Genomic DNA, 18213 nt, shown 5'->3' on the forward strand with positions numbered 1-18213 from the left:
GCGCTGTGTCGCACGTTTAAATTCAAAAGCGCCACCATGATCATTGTGTAATTATTCCCTTGTATCGCTCTTTTCTGATTTCCATTTTGTTATTTTATTAATGTTCCGCATATTTGTCTTTAGCCTGTATCTTAGCCCATTTTGTTATGTAGCTGTTGTTTCTATCGCGCGTATCAGTTTTCCTCCTTTGCTATTTTTGTAATCTCCTGCCTTTGCCAGTGTTTCAATTAAATGCTTGTTTGTGTGTAATCAAACTCCGTGTCTGCTCTATGAGTGCGTCGGTCAGGCCCACACATCACCACACGTGCAACCCCGCACGGGTCGACCAACCCGCAAATAAATTCGAAATGTGCCACTTCGAGGCCTTTCAGGCGTCGTAGGCCGAAGCGTAAAGTGGAAGCCTGCGAGTCTGCCGCACGTCGATGTTGGATCGGCGGGGCCTCACCCGAAGTGTGTGACAATAAGTCTTCGACAAGGACGAGCGGGGCTACAAGAGGGAGGGGACCCCAAAATTTTCGTCTGCAACCACACCCCTCACCCCCGCCTAAAGCAAACATATTCCAACGAAAATGCATAAATTACCGATCTGCATGTGCCCCCCTGGACGAATGGATTGGTATTTGGGGTTTAACGTCCCAAAACCCCCATATGATTATGACAGACGCCGTAGTGGAGGGCTCCGGAAATTTCGACCACCTGGGGTTCTTTAACCTGCACCCAAATCTGAGCACACAGGCCTACAACATTTCCGCCTCTATCGGAAATGCAGCCGCCGCAGCCGGGATTCGAACCCGCGGCCTGCGGGTCAGCAGCCGAGTACCTTAGCCCCTAGACCACCGCGGCGGGGCGCCCCCCTAGACGAACTCACTTGCCATGCGTGATGCTCCCCCGCCCCCCCCCCCACCCCGTGAAAAAATCCTGGCCCCTATTCCTGGCCCCCATTCCTGGCCTTCGAACACCACATTTGAAAACAAATAATCGAGTATCAAAATGCGTCGAAAGATAAAGCCACTTCCTTTTATTTCAACACAAAAGATGGCCAGCTTACACACTTATCACATGCTTTCATTATCAGGTAAGCATCGACGATTTCAAGTTCTGTTTGTTGCTCTGCTCTTCTTTTTTTTTTCTTCAACTGGTTTTCTGAAATAAAGTGAAACACCAGTCTTGCTCGATGTGTCTTGTCTTCATCGTACACACTTTTCAAGTGTCCTCTGACGATGTACCACCTCGCCCAAAACCAAGGTATTGTTATTGTGTTACGCAATTTCGGCAGAAAATGTGATGGTATTAAACGCACAAAAATGCATTTCAGCCAGGGGATTTTGGCCAAGAACGTAAAGGAAAACGTATTAGGCCACCGAGCGCGTTACGCCAAGTCGCATCAACGTGATTTCACTGTGTAAGGGCGTACTTGGATTCTGGCTCCATGGCAAATGTGGTGACCGGGATCCGAACCCGAGCGCTCGAGCTGCAGCACAACTTCGGCGCCCAGCTCGCGCGGCAGGTGACAAAATAAAATGAAAGTACGGAATGATGGCGGACACGAAGATTCCATTCTTGAACGAAAACACGAATGAGAAAAGACAGCAAGGAGCAGAATTATTCTGGGTGCTTTGGCACAGACGATCGTCAGTCTATTGTCTCATTATTTCTCTGTGTGCGCGGACATGCGTCTATGTGCGTGTGTGCATATGTTGAACATGAAGCAAGCGCAATTACCGCGCCCGAGTGACGAGGTTTACCCAAGTCGAGGCATGGCAGTGCACATTTACCACTGCGACCCACTGTATACTTTACCTACAATAGATACAATTTAGCCAGGTTCTCAAGCATGGGCACAGCCGAGAGCGGCCGAGTCAATAATGAATACGGAGAGCGCAGGTGAGGGTGCTCGCTGGGCGTAAATTAGGTATAGCAAAACACACAAAAATTCTCTTATTCACTCTCTCTAGCACACGCACGCATATCACACGCACGCACACGCTATATGTTCATAGGGCAACACGCAACGTGAGCTGTGTCGAATGTAACAGGTGTATATGTCGCGTGGGAACCACATAGCAGTGCAGCGAGCTGTATGACTTTTCACATTTCACAGTTGGGACATTCAACCAACTGATGCCTTCATGGTTAGAGCGGCCAGAGAGAGAGAGCATGAACTTCGATCCTGTCCCGAATGTCGGCCTTCTATTGTGGGTACTGTCCAGGCTTCTCAACAGTGCAGGAGGAACGCAAGGGACGCGGCTGAACCTGTCAGAGAAAAAAAAAAACAAATTAGGAAGGACCCCCGTACCTTGGGAATCAATGTTATGCGAAGGATGTGCATGGGAAGTAACTGTGCTGTAGTTCTCTTTTTTTTTTTTTTTGAGCGATACGTTACGGCGTGAAGTTAAAGATCTGTACAATTGCACGTCGCAGACAAATGTTTGACAGCCGAATATGCGTTATATAACCAGTTGTTTACAGGTGTGCAACGATGACAACTAAAACAAGGATATTACAGCAACACCAGAAGGGGTAAGCTGATACGAAGCTCTGGTGATCACGAGGATGGTAGTCCCGGATACTGCGGCATAAATCAAGTTCAGCGGATGACGTTTAACTGCAATTGACGTTAACCTGGCGTGATGACAGCTGTACCGTAGCGGTGCATACGTATATAAAATAAAATAGCCAGCACTGCAGGTCTTCCCGCTCACTTTAATCCAAGTGCCAGCCTAAATAATCCACACGCCATTGAAATAATCTGAGCGTCACGCTATTCAATTCATGTGGTAAACATTTAGTCGAAGCGCCAACATATTTATTCCAAGCGCCAACTGAGTTAGGCCGCGTGCCAGTGAGTTTAATCCAAGTGTCACCATGTTTAATCCATTTGCGAACGGCTTTAATTCAGGTGCCAGCCAGTTTAACCCATGTACCTGAAACACATACTTTGTAACTTTACAAAGTCTAAATGTCTGAATAATGTAAACATGGAGCAACAGGAAGAACTTTTCGCTCGCCTATACATGCTATAGCGTTTATGAAACGAGCTGTACTGTTATTTCTACCTAACGTTTTGGTGTCATAGCTTCAAACTAAAAAAAAAGTGCGTATTGATTGCATTTAAGGGCAGTAAATGTATTTGCTCATAGAGTCCATATTAGTCTATGCTTCATCGCTAATGCCTTATTACGGCTAATCTTTTACACCTTCGGATAAGCAGAGATTCATTCCGCCTGCTCGGCATTTGGCGGCTTATTCGCCGAGGCGTTCCCAGTCGTCTGCTCAGCCCGGTGAGAATGATATAGTGACCTAGAGATAATACTTATCCGTTATTGATATCAGAAATAACCGCTTGAAAAACCTAATGTGCATTTATTTGAGTTCGTGTGGAATTAAGTTTTTTTTTTGTAAAAGCCTCAAAGGAGATACTCCTGTTTTTGTGTAACAAACCACGCTACAGTGTTGCTGAAGCGTGTTTGCTTGAAGCGCGCGTGCTTCCTCGGATACACACAATTTTGTTTGAATAAAAAGATAACAACTAGTATGAATGACAAATATGACTTCCGTGCTCCACATCAGGATTCTAAGTTAAAGTCTGATGTGCAAATGCCGCAATAAAACCACTTCGAATTATCTCTCACTCGCTCTGTCCTGTGAGGGCCTTCTAATTTTTTCGCTGCCCACGAGCAAGTTTTTTATATCTTGGTATGCACTCCGGCACTCCAATAACCGTATTCTGTCCTTCGCATTAGATGACCCGTCTCGGTCATGTAATGCTTTACAAATCCAATTATGTGTTTTGGCGACGAAGACAAAATATTTGTTAACATGTTTCTGCCTTTTCTTTCGTTGCAGTTAAAGTTACTTCACCCGGGCCAAGCACTCATCTACAAACTTGTACATAGAAAACTACAAACACGGCTCAAGAGAACAACGCCAGTAGTTTTTTTTTCCTTTCACAAATACTATCAGCGAATACCAATAATAATGATTTATTCTACCTTCCCACTATTTTTTTTTATACTGTAGGAACTGCATTTCAATAGCACTGCCGTTTTTTACGCTCCGTATTCTGCTTTTGTGCATGGATTAGTTAGTCGCATCGCCCCCCCCCCCCCCTCCCTATCATGTAAAGTATGGGGCTGACTTCGCGCCTCACTCCTGGGTTAGTGGGAGGGCACGGGGGGGGGGGGGGAAGCTGCTCCTTCCTTTACGCACACACCTATGCTTACGTGCAAAAAATCACGCATGATTGTGCGACACCCCGTAGCGTACGGGAATCTCAAAAATTGCGACCACCTGTTCTTTAACGTGCACTAACGTCACGCAGAGGACGGGCCCCTGTAAAATTTCGGCTGCATCGAAATGGGACTGCCGCGGCCGCTTAAAAGAGCCGCGACCTTCGGTTTGACAGCTGAGCTCTGCAATCGTCGAACCTCCGCGGCGCACATCACAGAGTACAAGCGATAATTATACTACAAGGAGTTAGCCGCGCCCTCTCTCACTACTCCACCCCGGTGGTTCCCGGCATTCTGATAACGAAACAGCAGTAGGTGAAAAATGTTTTGCCGGTGGTGGTGAAACATTTAATAACCATTATTCAGTTACAGAGAGGTGATTGGGTCGGGGCCTTGTCGGCCTCGCGTAGCTCTTTCAGGTGATCAAACCGGTGTCGCACGGCCACTTTTAATCGCGATCAGATCCGATCTGAATCAAATCTCTCGATCATGATTCGTTTCGCTCACGCAAGCTTAAAAAGGAAGTTCAACGCTGTTTATATAACCCCCACCCCCAATCGGCCTTCGTCGCGATCAGCAAAGCACAGTGGAGCAGCGCTGTTATGTAGCCTGCGTGTGCAATTCAGTTTTGCTTCTAACGCAATCGGTATAGCTGATTTAAGATGCCGTACAACCATCTTCCATCGGCCAAGCGTTGCTCGTAGGCGTAGTTCTTTGTAATAATTGTGTACGACTGCAACTAGAATAATGACGTTCGAACTCTCATTAGGTTCGCTCCACATAAGCCAATATGCATTCAAACTCGGAAGTATGTAGATAGGCGTACTCCTCCCATCCCTTCACACAGCTTCGTTTATCATATAGCCGCATGTTGTACAACCAACAGTTAGCCGTATCGAATACACCTAATTTGAGTAAACACGCATTCTTGTAAATGTGGTATTGCGCATTTCCAATTTCTACGAGCCTGGGCATCAGACAGCCGGCCACGTTCACAGTGCATCGATACTTGTCGAATCGTCCCTGAAGAGAACCAAAACTATTCCAATTTCCAATAAGGCGCGAACCGCCCGAAAGCAAACGAGAAATTCAACGCGCTCGACCAGCAAGCAGCCCGCAAAGCTGAGCGCGATCAAGGTCCAAACATGCCCAATTTCCCCAACCGCAAGATCATACGTACCGCTCGCGCCCCTGCAAGAAAAGCTCACTAGATCAGCTCAAAAGCTTTCTTAGCCCATCGCACAGTTCGATTTTTACTTTCCTTCCATCCCACGACTCAATTCGCATGCTATAGAGGTGGGAAAACGCACGAAAAGACGCCCCGTTGGTGAGCAAAGCTGACCATGTATCATGAGGACAACAGGGCGTCATAACGGTCGAACGAACAGCCAGCGAAGATTCAAATTTGAGTTGCAACGTACAAATTCCGGGAAATCGCGGACTCGACTCTTCCCTGCGTCTCATCTTATCCGTTTGAAATTTGTACCTAGGGAGTCGCTAGCTTGTCGGAAGGAGGCGGTTTGAACTGGTTGGAAGCGTTCAGCCAGCCGAAGAGCCTTGCCCGGGAGATACTTGTGAATCCGCGCGCGTGAGAGAGAGTCGGCCTTGGAGCGAAGGGTTGCGTTCGCTTTGCTCGAAGTCGAAGCGGTTCAACGGTAGACGTTGAGGCGACGAGTAATTTTGCAGCGATCACAGCTGGTTTGTCGTAGGATTTCGCTGGGATTAAACTTCGATTATTTTGACACCGCGCGGTCAATGGTGATCGAGAATGGAGCTCTCGTGAGGTCAACCGTGTCGCATGAAAGTTACACCGGAGATCGAGAAATGAAAAAAGAGAGTCGAACTCAACCTGTATACGCGTGGTGTGGTGTGCGGGAAGCTGAAGCGTTGGCGTTTTCTGACGTCCTCGGAATGAGAGACTGTCAAGCCAAGATTTTCTTTCTGGGAGAGAAATAAACATATGCCACTTGTATCTGAGATCGCGATCGTTAATTTTTTGTTTCCTTTTTTTAGTTGTTTTACTGCCTGCCGCATTCGCTGACTCTTTGAATAACACATTAAGGTACTGGTGTGCTTTACAAAGTACACTTCCTTATTCGGGAATAAAAAAAAAAAACACAGCCCAATATTTTGGTTTCGTTAGCTGGAATTTTAAATGCCAAGCTTATTGATTCTGTCACATATTTTTTTTTTCTGTTCTACGAGTTGTTAAACTTTAGAAAAACCAGAGCACGTCAAACACACCTGGTGAACTGGGGCGTAGCCAGGGGGTGGCACTTTGGGCCCCTGCCCCCCCCCCCCTCACGAATTTTTTTTCACCGTGGCATAGGGAACGAAAAAAGACCATTTCAATCCCCCCCCCCCCCCCTTCCTGAAAAAAAAACTGGGTACGGGCCTGCTGGTCAATACTGCGTTTTCTACGTTTGTTTCGTGTTTCACAATTTATACGTTTATAAGAGAAAAAAAAACGGATTTATTGTGCTTCAGCAAGAACATAATAATCTCTGCACTGCGTGAGGAGCGTGTAGAGTGCATAGTTTCGTAGTTTTTTCTCGTACGTGAAATGAAATCTGAATTTACTTCGTGGCAGCATACACGTACTTAATATGTTTTGTGGGGCCTCAGAAATAGAGCCAGTTATTTTCTTTTAAAAATATAGCCTTTTTTTTTTCTTTTTTCTGTTATTCGAGAGCCACGAGGCTGCGACATGTGCCGATGTGAACATGCGAGAGCCCATTGAGATTTTCATTGTCGCTTCTGACCCTAACATCCACACTTAGGAGAAGAAAGGAATGACGACGGTACGAAGCGCGCTCTCTGCCAACAATAAAATTATTTAGGAAAGAAAGGAACGTCGGGAGCACGATTTCTGTTTTGATACCGAAAACAACTGCGTTTCGTAGAGGCCAAAACATAGGCATAGTTGCTATGCTGCCAAACGAAAACACGGCAGTTTTTATGTTGTGTAACCAGGTGCCTATCCACTGAAAATAAAATTAAAAAAAAAAACGTAGTGCATTTGCCAACTCTTCTCAGCAGCTGTAACAATGGAATAGAACGGGCTGAGCTGTACTACAGTGCTGAGAATTACAGAGATTTGATATCCGAGACGAAGTGCTGCAGGCCCAGATGACATAAATAGCCGCAGACAACGAATGCGGGTTCTGCAACTGCACTGTATGTTTCGGCAGACCCCCTACGTGTTGACTATTGTCCTTCAGTCGCACAATGGCAAGACACTCACTAGGCACTGTTGTACCGAACAGAAGTGTCAGGAAGTCTCTAGCGACAACTGAGATTGCTATTATACTCTATCCATACCGAAGCTTTCACAAAATGCTTAGTAAAAAAAATGCAGGTATGCCACAATACAATAAAATAGTGTTGCAAGAAGCGTGGCGTTACGCTTTACATAAAGAGATGGTGCTTCAATAAGCTACATTGGGTCAAGATGACTTTGCTACTCGTTTGGCAAGGGCCTAGCGTACTCTTCATTCCTGCATGAAGCTTTCCTATCGCTATCTCGAGGGCCCATGGCACACTCTAAAGTACGGGGCCATAACTTGTGCAAAACCTCACGATAGTCTATGAAAATTTGCACATGTTCTTGTCTATTGCATTTATTTAAATGTGAAAAATCTCAATAGAATATATCCAGTACTTCTCTCGTAGTTTTTAATAAGTTGAACATGTACTCGACACACTGACGTGAAGTCGAGAGCACAAACGGCGACTTACTAACTTGCGCGTAAAAAAAAAAAGAAACGAGTGTTGCAATTTATTCTAGAACCAGAATCGACTTCAGTGACGCATTTACGAATTGTCCGAACAAACCCAAGGCCCCATAGCACGAGTCAGAACACCGGGAGCGATAGGAGGCTGCTCTGCGCAGCTCGCAACCGGGGTTACAGCTCCTGATAGTGAGCCGGGCCAGAGGGGTCGCCGAAGCGAAGCAGTGTCCGGCCATATAGAGTGGCCCGAGGGCCGGCCGTCATCATCCCGCTTAACAAGCAGCGTTGCCTAACATGCCTTAACGCTGCCGAACTAGCCGCGTTGATTCAGAGAGTTCACGCTGGCCGTAGTTATTAAATGAGCAGGTCGAGGTCGCCCTGTTTCTCTTCCAACGCTGTTTCTTGAACACGCGAGGACAATTTGAACGTATCTACGCGTGCTTCCCAGTTCTCAGCGTTCGCATCCGACACACAACACGAACTATGGGACTTAACGGTCCACGTACAGGTCGTCTATCGAGCTTTCTCCCCGATTACAACGCGTAGTTTTTGTTTGTTTTTTTATTTGCAGTCTGCTACGTCTGTTCGTAGCACCTGTGCATGTTACACCGTTCCCTAGCGTAAAAAAGCGCGTAATTTTTCCAAATGTGCGCGGAAAGAGTTCACCTACGATCACGGCACTGTCGAACGACGCTTATTGAAGACCGGAGACGATTTTTATACGCCTCCGGTTTTGAATTGAACGCTAACTTCAATGTCTCAGCGGCGAGGTAGCCGACAGGGAACCCCTCAAATTATTGCGATTTTCACGTCGAAGACCCTCCGTAACACAATCACTGGACGTCCGAGGGTATCCTAGTGCCTTTAAGTCGGTCAGAAATCGGCTTCATCGCTTTGTTGTGTCGAGAAATTGAGATTATGCAAGCCGTTCGGCCGTCTGGCGAACTCCCGCCGCCATTATCTCGGCGGCGAAAGCCCGCACCGAGACAAATGGGGAAAATTCAAAGAAATTCTTTCCCCTACTTTTTCGTCCCCGCGCCTCCACAGTGCTAAAGCTCGGGTAGCTATCAGTATTTCCATAGGGACAAATAGTGACGTCACACAGAAGGTATAAAAAAGGCGGGACGGGCGGGAAAACTTCTTTTCCCTGGAGACTCGGGAAATGAAGGACGTATAGTCGGTGAGTTCAGATTGCGCTGACCGTTATCCTTGGATCTCTTTGTTCTGAGGTTTGGGGTTACGGGTACTTGCGCAGGTTGTGGTTCTGACCTTGGAGGTCGCAGCGGCTAAAGGACGTTCTCTAGGTGAGTCCGCTTTTTGCCAAAATGCTGCGCTTCGATTGATTTCTTTGTTCCGAGATCTCGTCTGGAACTCCGCGCAGGGCTTGGTCGCGTTCGTCTGTTGGGAGGTCGTGGTCTTAAGAGGCCGTACGGGCTGGTCTTACGTCAACGTTATCGACGTTCTTCAAAAGGAAGCATCACGTCGATTTGCAACCAATGCAAGGTTTTTCATGCGCGATTTTTTTTTTTTTGCTTCCAGTGACGGGACACTTTTTGACGTTTTGCGCGTTTTGTGAATCTTTTCTCGCGGGTGTGTGCTTGTGAGTAGACATGACTCGTGTATCCTACGCCGCGGACGGGAGCTCTGCGATCATCCACGCATCGAAGGTGAGCAAGAGACATTTTCTCATTTACATAGCTGACTTAATTGCTAGTTGCACCTGTGTCGCGTGTTCATGAGTGCTTACTGTGTAGGCAATTTTTACTACTTAGCAGAGACGTCCACTAGTCGTTTTTTTTTTTTTTGCAGATTTTCTGGTTAGGTTTGGGAATGCGTTCAGGAGTAATGTGGGTGTGCTTCCGACGCCAATTCATGACCCTAGAGCTAAGCGCCGTTTCTAAGAGTTAGGACTAAAAAAATTCATTTTGACGGAGTGTATGACGAAGCGTCCGTCAATCCGTCTGCTCGTCTGTCTTTTCGTCTGTCTGTTGGGTGAGTCATATAGCTATAGGTGGTAACGTACCACGAGACATATACAAGGGACGGGCAAACCAACGGTTTTGGGAGCTTCACCCCCAAATAACTTTCTACTTTAAATGTAGTGTTGCTTCTTCGTGACTGCAGTTGGCCTTTTCATCGTTGTATTTTAATGTAACGAAAAAAATATGCATAAGCGAATATTTGAGCGTTTTGAAATTTTCGATAAACTATTACTGTATTAGAAATTAACGCTTCTGCACTATTGTAATGTTTGTTCCCGAAACTTCGGTAGTATTCGAAACCAACAAATAAGCAAATTTCAGCGCGTAACGTAGCTACGAAAAAGTGGCTTCGCTGCTGCAACGTTACGGTGCGTGCTGTAAGCCATTCTTTCAGAAAAAGAAATCTCGCTGTGGCGCAGCCACATTTTGCAGGTAATCTGCGCGTGAATTGATTAGTTTTTCAAAGCTGCTACTGTGTCGGAGGTGCCAGACGTGGCGCGCCTGAACGGTCACGGAACAGACGATTGTGTCCGACGCGGGTTGCGCGCTTCTGAGCAGACGACCAGGCTCTGCGGCATTTTTTTGTTTTTTGAATATAGCGATAAAAAAGGAAACATCAATTTGTGGAAAGAAATGCAGGGGTACAAGTTGCTTTTGCTCGTGTTTGCCATAATTCGAAAATTCTCTCGTGTTTTGCCATAATGCGAAAAACTGAAAGCAGACGTTGTACAATTGGCGTCCGCCATCTTGAATGCCGCGGTGACTCGCGCTAGCAGTTCTCGTGCTTCTAAATGTGAACCATTCGTAGATGTGCCTTGCGAAGGCTGTTCTGATCTTGCCTCCATTTTGCGTGTCCGAATGTAAGTCGAGTACTAAACTCCGCGAACCCCGAGTTAAGGCGAATGTTAGGGTTAACTCTGACCTCGAACTTGCTGCTCGGCTGTTTATCTTCACACTTACTAACTGCATTTGTTGCGCGTTGTCTTGACTCCTTACTGTGTAATTTTTACGAACTAGTAGTCATCTACTTGTGATGGGGTGGAGGAAGGATTTTTTTTTCTGGTTAGCTGGCTAGGTTGATAACCATATTTAACAGTATTTATTCCATGTGCTGTAGTCACTTTTTATGAATCCAGGCGGTTATAAATAGCGGCTAAGTTTTGTTATAGACTTTGATTTTATAGTTGAAATCGAGGCTCGTACAAACCTAAAATTTTAATTAATTACACGCAACTTTTTTGTCCCAAAGAGCATTGAGTCCAAAGAGCATTAAACCTCTACTATAGACTCGCAGCCAGCAATCTTTTTCAGGGAACGGGGTTGCTTGCTGAAGGCCTAGAATGTTGCAGAAAAATAGCTTTCTATAAATTTATTTTTTGGTAAAAAACATCAACCTTCATCGGGACTTGAAGGGAGGAGGGGAACTAAAACCCTCCTCCCACACTTCAGGCTGCGGGCCGGCTTTGATAGCTATAGTAGTCACTTTCCGCGTGCCCCGTTCGCAAAGAGTTTCGGAAAGACTTAAGTACCATTTGCAGTCTTTGCACTGTGTCATTCTGGTAGACTGTCTGTATGTGACTTTTCTGTGGGTAGGGCAGTTGGCATTCAAAGCATTTGCTGGCTGCGCATATATAGTTAGCATAAACTCGTCCTTTTGTTCTAAATAAGTGCACGTGCGTATGGCTTTGACGTGATATTTTAGCCTCATGGAGGAGCAGCGGCTGCTCGCGGCGACGTGATTACCATTTTTTAACGCATTTCTTTATTCAAAATCGTCCGTCTAAAAAAAAAATTATGAAAGGCGCCCACCCTTCAAGGGTGAGCAAAAAAAAAAAAAACGTTTCGGTCTTGTCGGGAGCCTTGTTCAGCGATGGTTCCAAATCTTCGCAGTGAACTCTGAACAGTGCTCCGGTCAGGATATAGCCGAAACGCTAAAATTGTTTTACTTGTTGCGTTGTCTGGGGTGACAATTTAGTTCTTGCTATATTATTGAGGAAGGTGGCTTCCATTAGGAAAACCTCGAGTTAACTCGTGTGTAACTCGTGCGTAGCTTGTGGTTGAGCGTAAAACTTCAAAATTTAGAACAAAAATGTCGTTTTACTTGAATAATAATAATAATAATAATAATAATAATAATAATAATAATAATAATAATAATAATAATAATAATAACAATAATAATGGTGATGATGATGACGATGATGATGATGATAATAATAATAAACGAAGAAAGAAAACTTTGCGGACTGATAGGAATGCGTTCACGAGTAATGTGTGTGTGCCACCACCAACAATTCGTGACTCCAGTTAAGCGAAGTTTCGATTAAGAAAATTACTACTTTTCATTTTGTGTTGCTTCTTGATTACAGCTGGCCTTTCAGCCTCTCATTGTAAGGAAAAAGGTAAAAAAAAGGCACGAGCGAGTATTGGAGCATTCCGAAATTTTCCATTGAAATACTACTGCATTCGAAGTTACTCTTCACTAATGCAATTCCCGTTCCCGAAACGTTGGGAGTATTCGAAACCAATGACTGTTGACGCATAACTTCAACGCGCGCAACGCCGCTTTTTGTAAAAGTGGCTTCGCTGCGGTATGAATCTACGTGCTGTGAAGCCATTCTTTCAGAAGAAAAAAAAAAAACTGCATTGCGGCACAGCCGAATTTTGTAGGTATTCTCCGCGTAAACCAATTTGTGTTTTTTAATGTTGTTGCTGCCTTATTACTGTCACTTGTTACTGTCTCGGAGGTGGTGTCAGCCAAGAATTGACAGAAATATTTAAATCATGAAAATGACAAAAACAATAAATCCTCTCTGTCTGGGCACGTTCCCGTGGCTGAGGTGGTGCTGAATGGTAGGAATTTTTCACTTTTTTTCTTTCAAACTAAAAGAAGTTTCGTGCAAGTTATAATAATTTTATTTTAATTGTATTAAGCCTGTTAGATGCTGTGACGAATCCAGAGGGGAGTGGCGGTACGGGCGATCGTTCCGACCCCAAGGCCAGCGTCACACGCCATTTCCCCTCCTCCTCCTCTTGAGTCTGCTGTCCAACATTTATCACCAATTAGGACTAATGAGTAGGAACACTGTGAACACATAATAAACAGTATTTATACCCCGTGAACATGAAGTATCGTTTCACGAAATTCCAGTGTACATCAATCTGCGCGAGAAATTGCTTAGGGTGATTGCTTGGGACAACTGGTCGAAGTGCTCGGTAGTCTTAGCTTGCACTTGCAAGTATTCGAATACTAATGAAGCTGCCTTTGTGCAGCGTAGCTTCAATATCGCTTCGCAAACATGAAATAATGTATGTTTCAAAAGTGCGAGTCAGCATTGTTAGAGGGATATCTTGTTCCCCTATGTTTGCGTATACTGTTTTTTTTTGTATATATGAATGTGCACAGGCATCACATACAGACAGTTCGTGGACACAGACAGCTTGTGTCCTCTCCTCTGTAAGGGGTCCTTGGGCTAGTAAAAACAGAGTAAAGACACCCCCCTCTCCGGTGTTACTTCAAGTGACTCCCCCTCCCCTCCCTGAATTGAGTGACTGGATCCGCCCCCGATTATGCGTTAGCGGTACGGGCAGATGCACTATATTATATGTTTCTTTAACAAAGCCTCACCATAACGTGTTTTTTTTTTTGTCTCAGAGGTGGCAGACGTGGCGCGCGGCGGCACTGTCACGGAGCAGACGATTTCGGCCGACGCGGTAGGCGCGTTGCGCACTTCGGAGCAGGCAACCAGGCTCCCCTGCATTTTTTGTGTTTAAATATTGCAAGGGAAGATGACACATCGATTTGTGGGACGAAATGTTGAGGTACCTTATTAAGCTCGTGCTATAATTCTCTCCGTGTTATGCCAATATAGCCCAAACTGAGAGACTTGTTACATTGGCGTCGTTCTCAGTTGGCAGACGTACTTCGCCGCCGGACTTGGCGTTTTGAATGACGCGGCGATTCAGGCCATCTGTTCTTGCGCTTCTAAATGCGAAGCATTTGCGGTTGTTTCTCTCGGAGACTGCCCTGATTATGCCTCACTGCTGCACGCCAAAATGCAAATCGAGCCCTATAGCCCCGTGAACCTTAAGTATCGTTTCACGAAATTCCAGTGTACATCACTCTGCGCGAGAAATTGCTTAGGGCGATTGCTTGGGACAACTGGTCGAAGTGCTCGGTAGTGTTAGCTTGCACTTGCAAGAATGCGAATACTAATGAAGCTGCCTTTGTGCAGCGTAGCTTCAATATCGCTTCGCAAACATGAAATAATGTATGTGTCAAAAGTGCGAGTCAGCATATTTAGAGGGATATTTTGTTCCCCTATGTTTGCTTATACTGTTTTTTTGTATATATGAACGTGCACAGGCACCACATACAGACAGCTTGTAAACACAGACAGCTTGTGTCCTCTCCTCTCCGTCCTGTTGCAGCAGTGTTTCTTCATTAAAAATCAGAAGCGCTATTTCTTCAAAGCACGAACCCTGTACACACTGTGATGTGCACTGTCTCGCGAGTTTCATCATGTGTACATTCAATGCTGCCCGCACAGAACTACATGTGCATAATGTTAACTACACCTGTAGTGACCTACGCATGTGGGCTTGGAGGCTAATTTTTGTTTGGTCTGAAATATTTCTGTTCTCGTTTTACTGGCGTTGGGGTGTTGTTCATTCACAGGACTGGATCAGGCAATGCCCCCTTTTTTTGCGTAAGCAGCACAGCCACACACTTTAGTGTAGAAAAGCAGAAACCATTTTGATCAGTGCATTGCGTCGATTGGTTCACTGGGATTTGAAGTTGCCTCTCGCAGGTTGATAGAATCGAAGAATCGAGGCACGACAGGCTGTTTGTAGGTCATCTAGATACGTGAAGTGCAAACTGTTGGCAGTATGACTTTGTTAAAGACTTTATTTTCAATATGACGAGAGTTGCGAAAAAGGATGCATCCTTGTGGCACTACATTTTCCTGGACAAATGACTGAGAGTATTGTACCAAGACATAGCTGAAACGTTTGGTTACTTACGAAATTGGCCCGACAGTCTGGCATTTTACGCCAAACTCCCAAGAAAGCAAGGTCTCTTTCAATTGAATATCTCCATGTGGTATCATAGGCCATCTCTAGAACAATGGAAACTGCAGACAGAGCTGCAAGACTGAGCTGGGTACCTTGATTCAAGTATAAAAAACAACCTCACGTTTACCATGATTTCGTACGATTTCGCCAAGTGATTTGGCAGAGCCGTTGGTCTTATAGCTACTGAGAGTCGTAGTGGCTTTACCAGACTTTAGGAATAAAACTATTAATGCATTTTCCCATTGTGACATCTCCCCGGATTTCCATATTCTGAAAAAAAAATCAAGGGCCTTTGTTGATGTAGTGATAAGTGTGCCAGCATTAAAAAATAAATACGGGGCCAGCGCTGTTTTTTTTTAAATCATTCAAGAGTGCTCCATAGTTTATGCAGTGAAAGCGGGCTATTGCAAGCTTCGTGAGAAAAACTTGGGGTGGGTAGCCTCTGTTTTTCGGCAGTCTTCGTTTCAGGAATGCATCAGAATGATGTGTTTACTCGCGTAATGAACCCACCTTTTTTTTTTTCAGAAAAGTGTACACCAATTTGGGGGGGGGGGGGGGTCATTACGCGGGAGAAAGATGTCACGGGAATTATAACAGCGAAAACTTCGCGCAACGGGTTTGCTTGTTCTGGCCCGCGAAATGCGCGACAAAACATTTTGTTTGTGTGTGTTTTCTCCCGTAACGAAAACGCAAGGATCGACGCCGAGTGTCGTCCAGCCGCTCGGTTCCAACGCTCCTGCGCAAGCTGTTGGTAACCTGTTAGCTTGCGTTATCGGCCGAACGCGCCTGGCGCGGCAGGTGTCTTAATTTCACAACGACAAACCAAACAACAGAACACAGAAACGCAGCTTTGGATGGCGGCGCACAATTGTTGCGGTAGACATTGCAGGTGCACAAGGCGCCATCCACGCAGTGTGGTGTGGTTGCCATGCGCCCGTCCTTTTGGTGGCCACGCCCTTTGTTTTCGTGCCACTGTGCTTTCGTGGCGCTATCAGCAAAAAAGGTTTTTCCTGCATTTGACAGATGGCGCTTTGCCATAAAAGGCGCGACTTTCAAACTTTTTTACTTACGTCGTCCGCGCTCGCGCTGATAGCGACTGTTTGGCATGATAGCGAAACTTTTTTACTTTTATTTCGCTGTTACTTTGCGATATATTGGTTTGACTTAACATTGTTTCAATCGCTAACGGCACTAGCTATCATACCAAAATATACAGATAGGTCAACGGTTTTTTTTCTTTTTTCTTTCTTCAAGGAACAAGGTGGGGGGGGGGGGGGGTTCAATATGCGAGCGGGTCCATTACGCGAGTAAATACGGTAGTTGGCTGAACTAGAAACGTTGTAAAAGTGTTCATTCTGTATGTCTCTTGCTCTTATATTGATGTCTGGATGTCAGCATTTGTACGTAAATGCATTGCGTAAGACCTCTGAACTTCCTTAGCTGCTCAAATTTTTTCGGATGGGACTGCGCTATTTATAGACGTCTCCACAATTTCTAGCTCATCATTTTCCATAAGCGTACTCCAGTTGGCACACTGTAGCAACTAGCGACAGGGTCTAGTGTTGATGAAGGGTAGTTATTTGGGAGATACCTTGGTGACAGCGATTGGGTGATTGCTTCCAATAGAAGTGTCGAGGACTTCACAGTTCAATTAGGTAAACACAGACGTTGAGCAAAAGGCTAAATCAAACAACTGAATTCAAGAGCTAGATGAAAAATACGTACCTTGGTTTGCCGAAGTTTTTCGATAAGATAAAATCTTCAATGACTTGTCGTTATTCCCTTGATTTCTCTCTTTCTCTTTCTAAAGCTATCTTCTTTTCTTTTTTGTTTCTCCTTATCGCTTTTCTTTCTTCCTGTCAATCTCTGCATCTCAATTTCTTCCCCTTTCTGTCATTTCTTTTCATTGTCTTTTTCTACCTTTTTCTCTTCCTATATTTCTTTATTTTTGCCATTATTCCCTTACAACTTTCTCATTTTCGCATTTATTTCTCAATTTTCTCATTTTATTTTCTTTTCCTTTCTTTTTTTCTCTATTTTCTCTTTCATATCTTCTCCCTCTCCTGTTTTCTGTATTCCCACTCTATTTTTTGTTTCTTGATCTCTTTATTTCTTTCAGTGACATTTCACGTGCTTCGCGGAACAATTTTTGTTTGAACCTTGTCACTTTGCTGATAAGTTTTCGTTTAAACAATGTTTAAGTACGGTGCTGTATTTGGTAGTGGGAGGGCTTGCCCGATTCCCGTAGTGAATACCTACCTGTTGCTGACAAAAGAACGATCACAGCTGGCTTAAAAACGGCTCCGCTCTTGAAAGCTATCGATCTGATCTGCAGAGAGTACTTCAATTCCTCAATGTAGCTTCCTCAGATGTCGATGCGCTGGGTACACAGGGTATAACGTGATTGCCATGCTGCAAAGGCTTAATTAACAAAAGCAGCGATTTAAGTTGGCACTTTACAACTTCAAAGTGACTATGCAATGTAAAAATAAATTATGCCATATCCACGGAATGAATGATAAGTGGGCGAAGCTCTAGAGGGGGGAGACCATCTGTAAACCACGCCTTTCCATCCATCTGTATGAATGGATATGGCTGTACCATTTAGATCGGGCGGTGGCTAGCGCCACCAAGCCGTAATACTTAATGAACCAAAAACTAGATTTCTTTTGTTTCCCCTAAATAGTGAGGTTGAGGATTCGTACTTTGCAGTGAAGGGTTTATTTTCACTCGTGCTAAGTTTCTATTCATCGGGAACTTCTCCATCGATTATTATTTTGCTCACTGCCTCTCTCAAAGCCTGCTTATACTTCGGACCTAATGTGTTTATCAGCATAATTGGAATCCCTTCTGGGCCTGTTGATGTACTACTAGGAACCCTTTTCTCAGCCCTTTCCCACTCTTGTTGTGAAAATGGAGCCATTGCGCCACTTGATTCATCCTTGTCTATTGTGGTACATAAAGCGCTTCTTTGTTGAAATTTTTCTGTCACCCTTGTTCTTATATATTCAGCAGCTTCGTCCCCTTCTAGCCTAGCACCCTGACTTTAGCCACCAATCAGATAACCTCCTTCTAGTTAATTCTACCCGATTAAAGTCTATTTTGCCCCCACTGTCCCTAAACTTCAGTGCTTTGAAAAACTGTGCCATTATCTTGAACTATAGGGCGATGCCCTTTACAAAACAGTATCAAGTG

General features: G+C 44.9%; 1 protein-coding gene across 2 annotated transcripts in view; it reads right to left on the reverse strand.

Annotated features, from left to right (window-relative positions):
* Nucleotides 1-954: 954 nt before the first annotated feature.
* Nucleotides 955-18213, reverse strand: part of LOC142786763 (uncharacterized) — a 36821-nt gene continuing 19562 nt past the window's right edge. For both annotated transcript variants that reach the window (XR_012889153.1, XM_075884393.1), the window contains exon 3: nucleotides 955-2253. Coding sequence is in view for 1 of the 2 variants with exons in the window: in XM_075884393.1 (XP_075740508.1) it covers nucleotides 1995-2253 (259 nt within the window). In the remaining variant the exon portion in view is untranslated. The remainder of the gene's footprint in view (nucleotides 2254-18213) is intronic.

Source organism: Rhipicephalus microplus, unplaced genomic scaffold, assembly GCF_043290135.1.
Source record: "Rhipicephalus microplus isolate Deutch F79 unplaced genomic scaffold, USDA_Rmic scaffold_31, whole genome shotgun sequence".
Taxonomy (NCBI): Eukaryota; Metazoa; Arthropoda; class Arachnida; order Ixodida; family Ixodidae; genus Rhipicephalus; species Rhipicephalus microplus.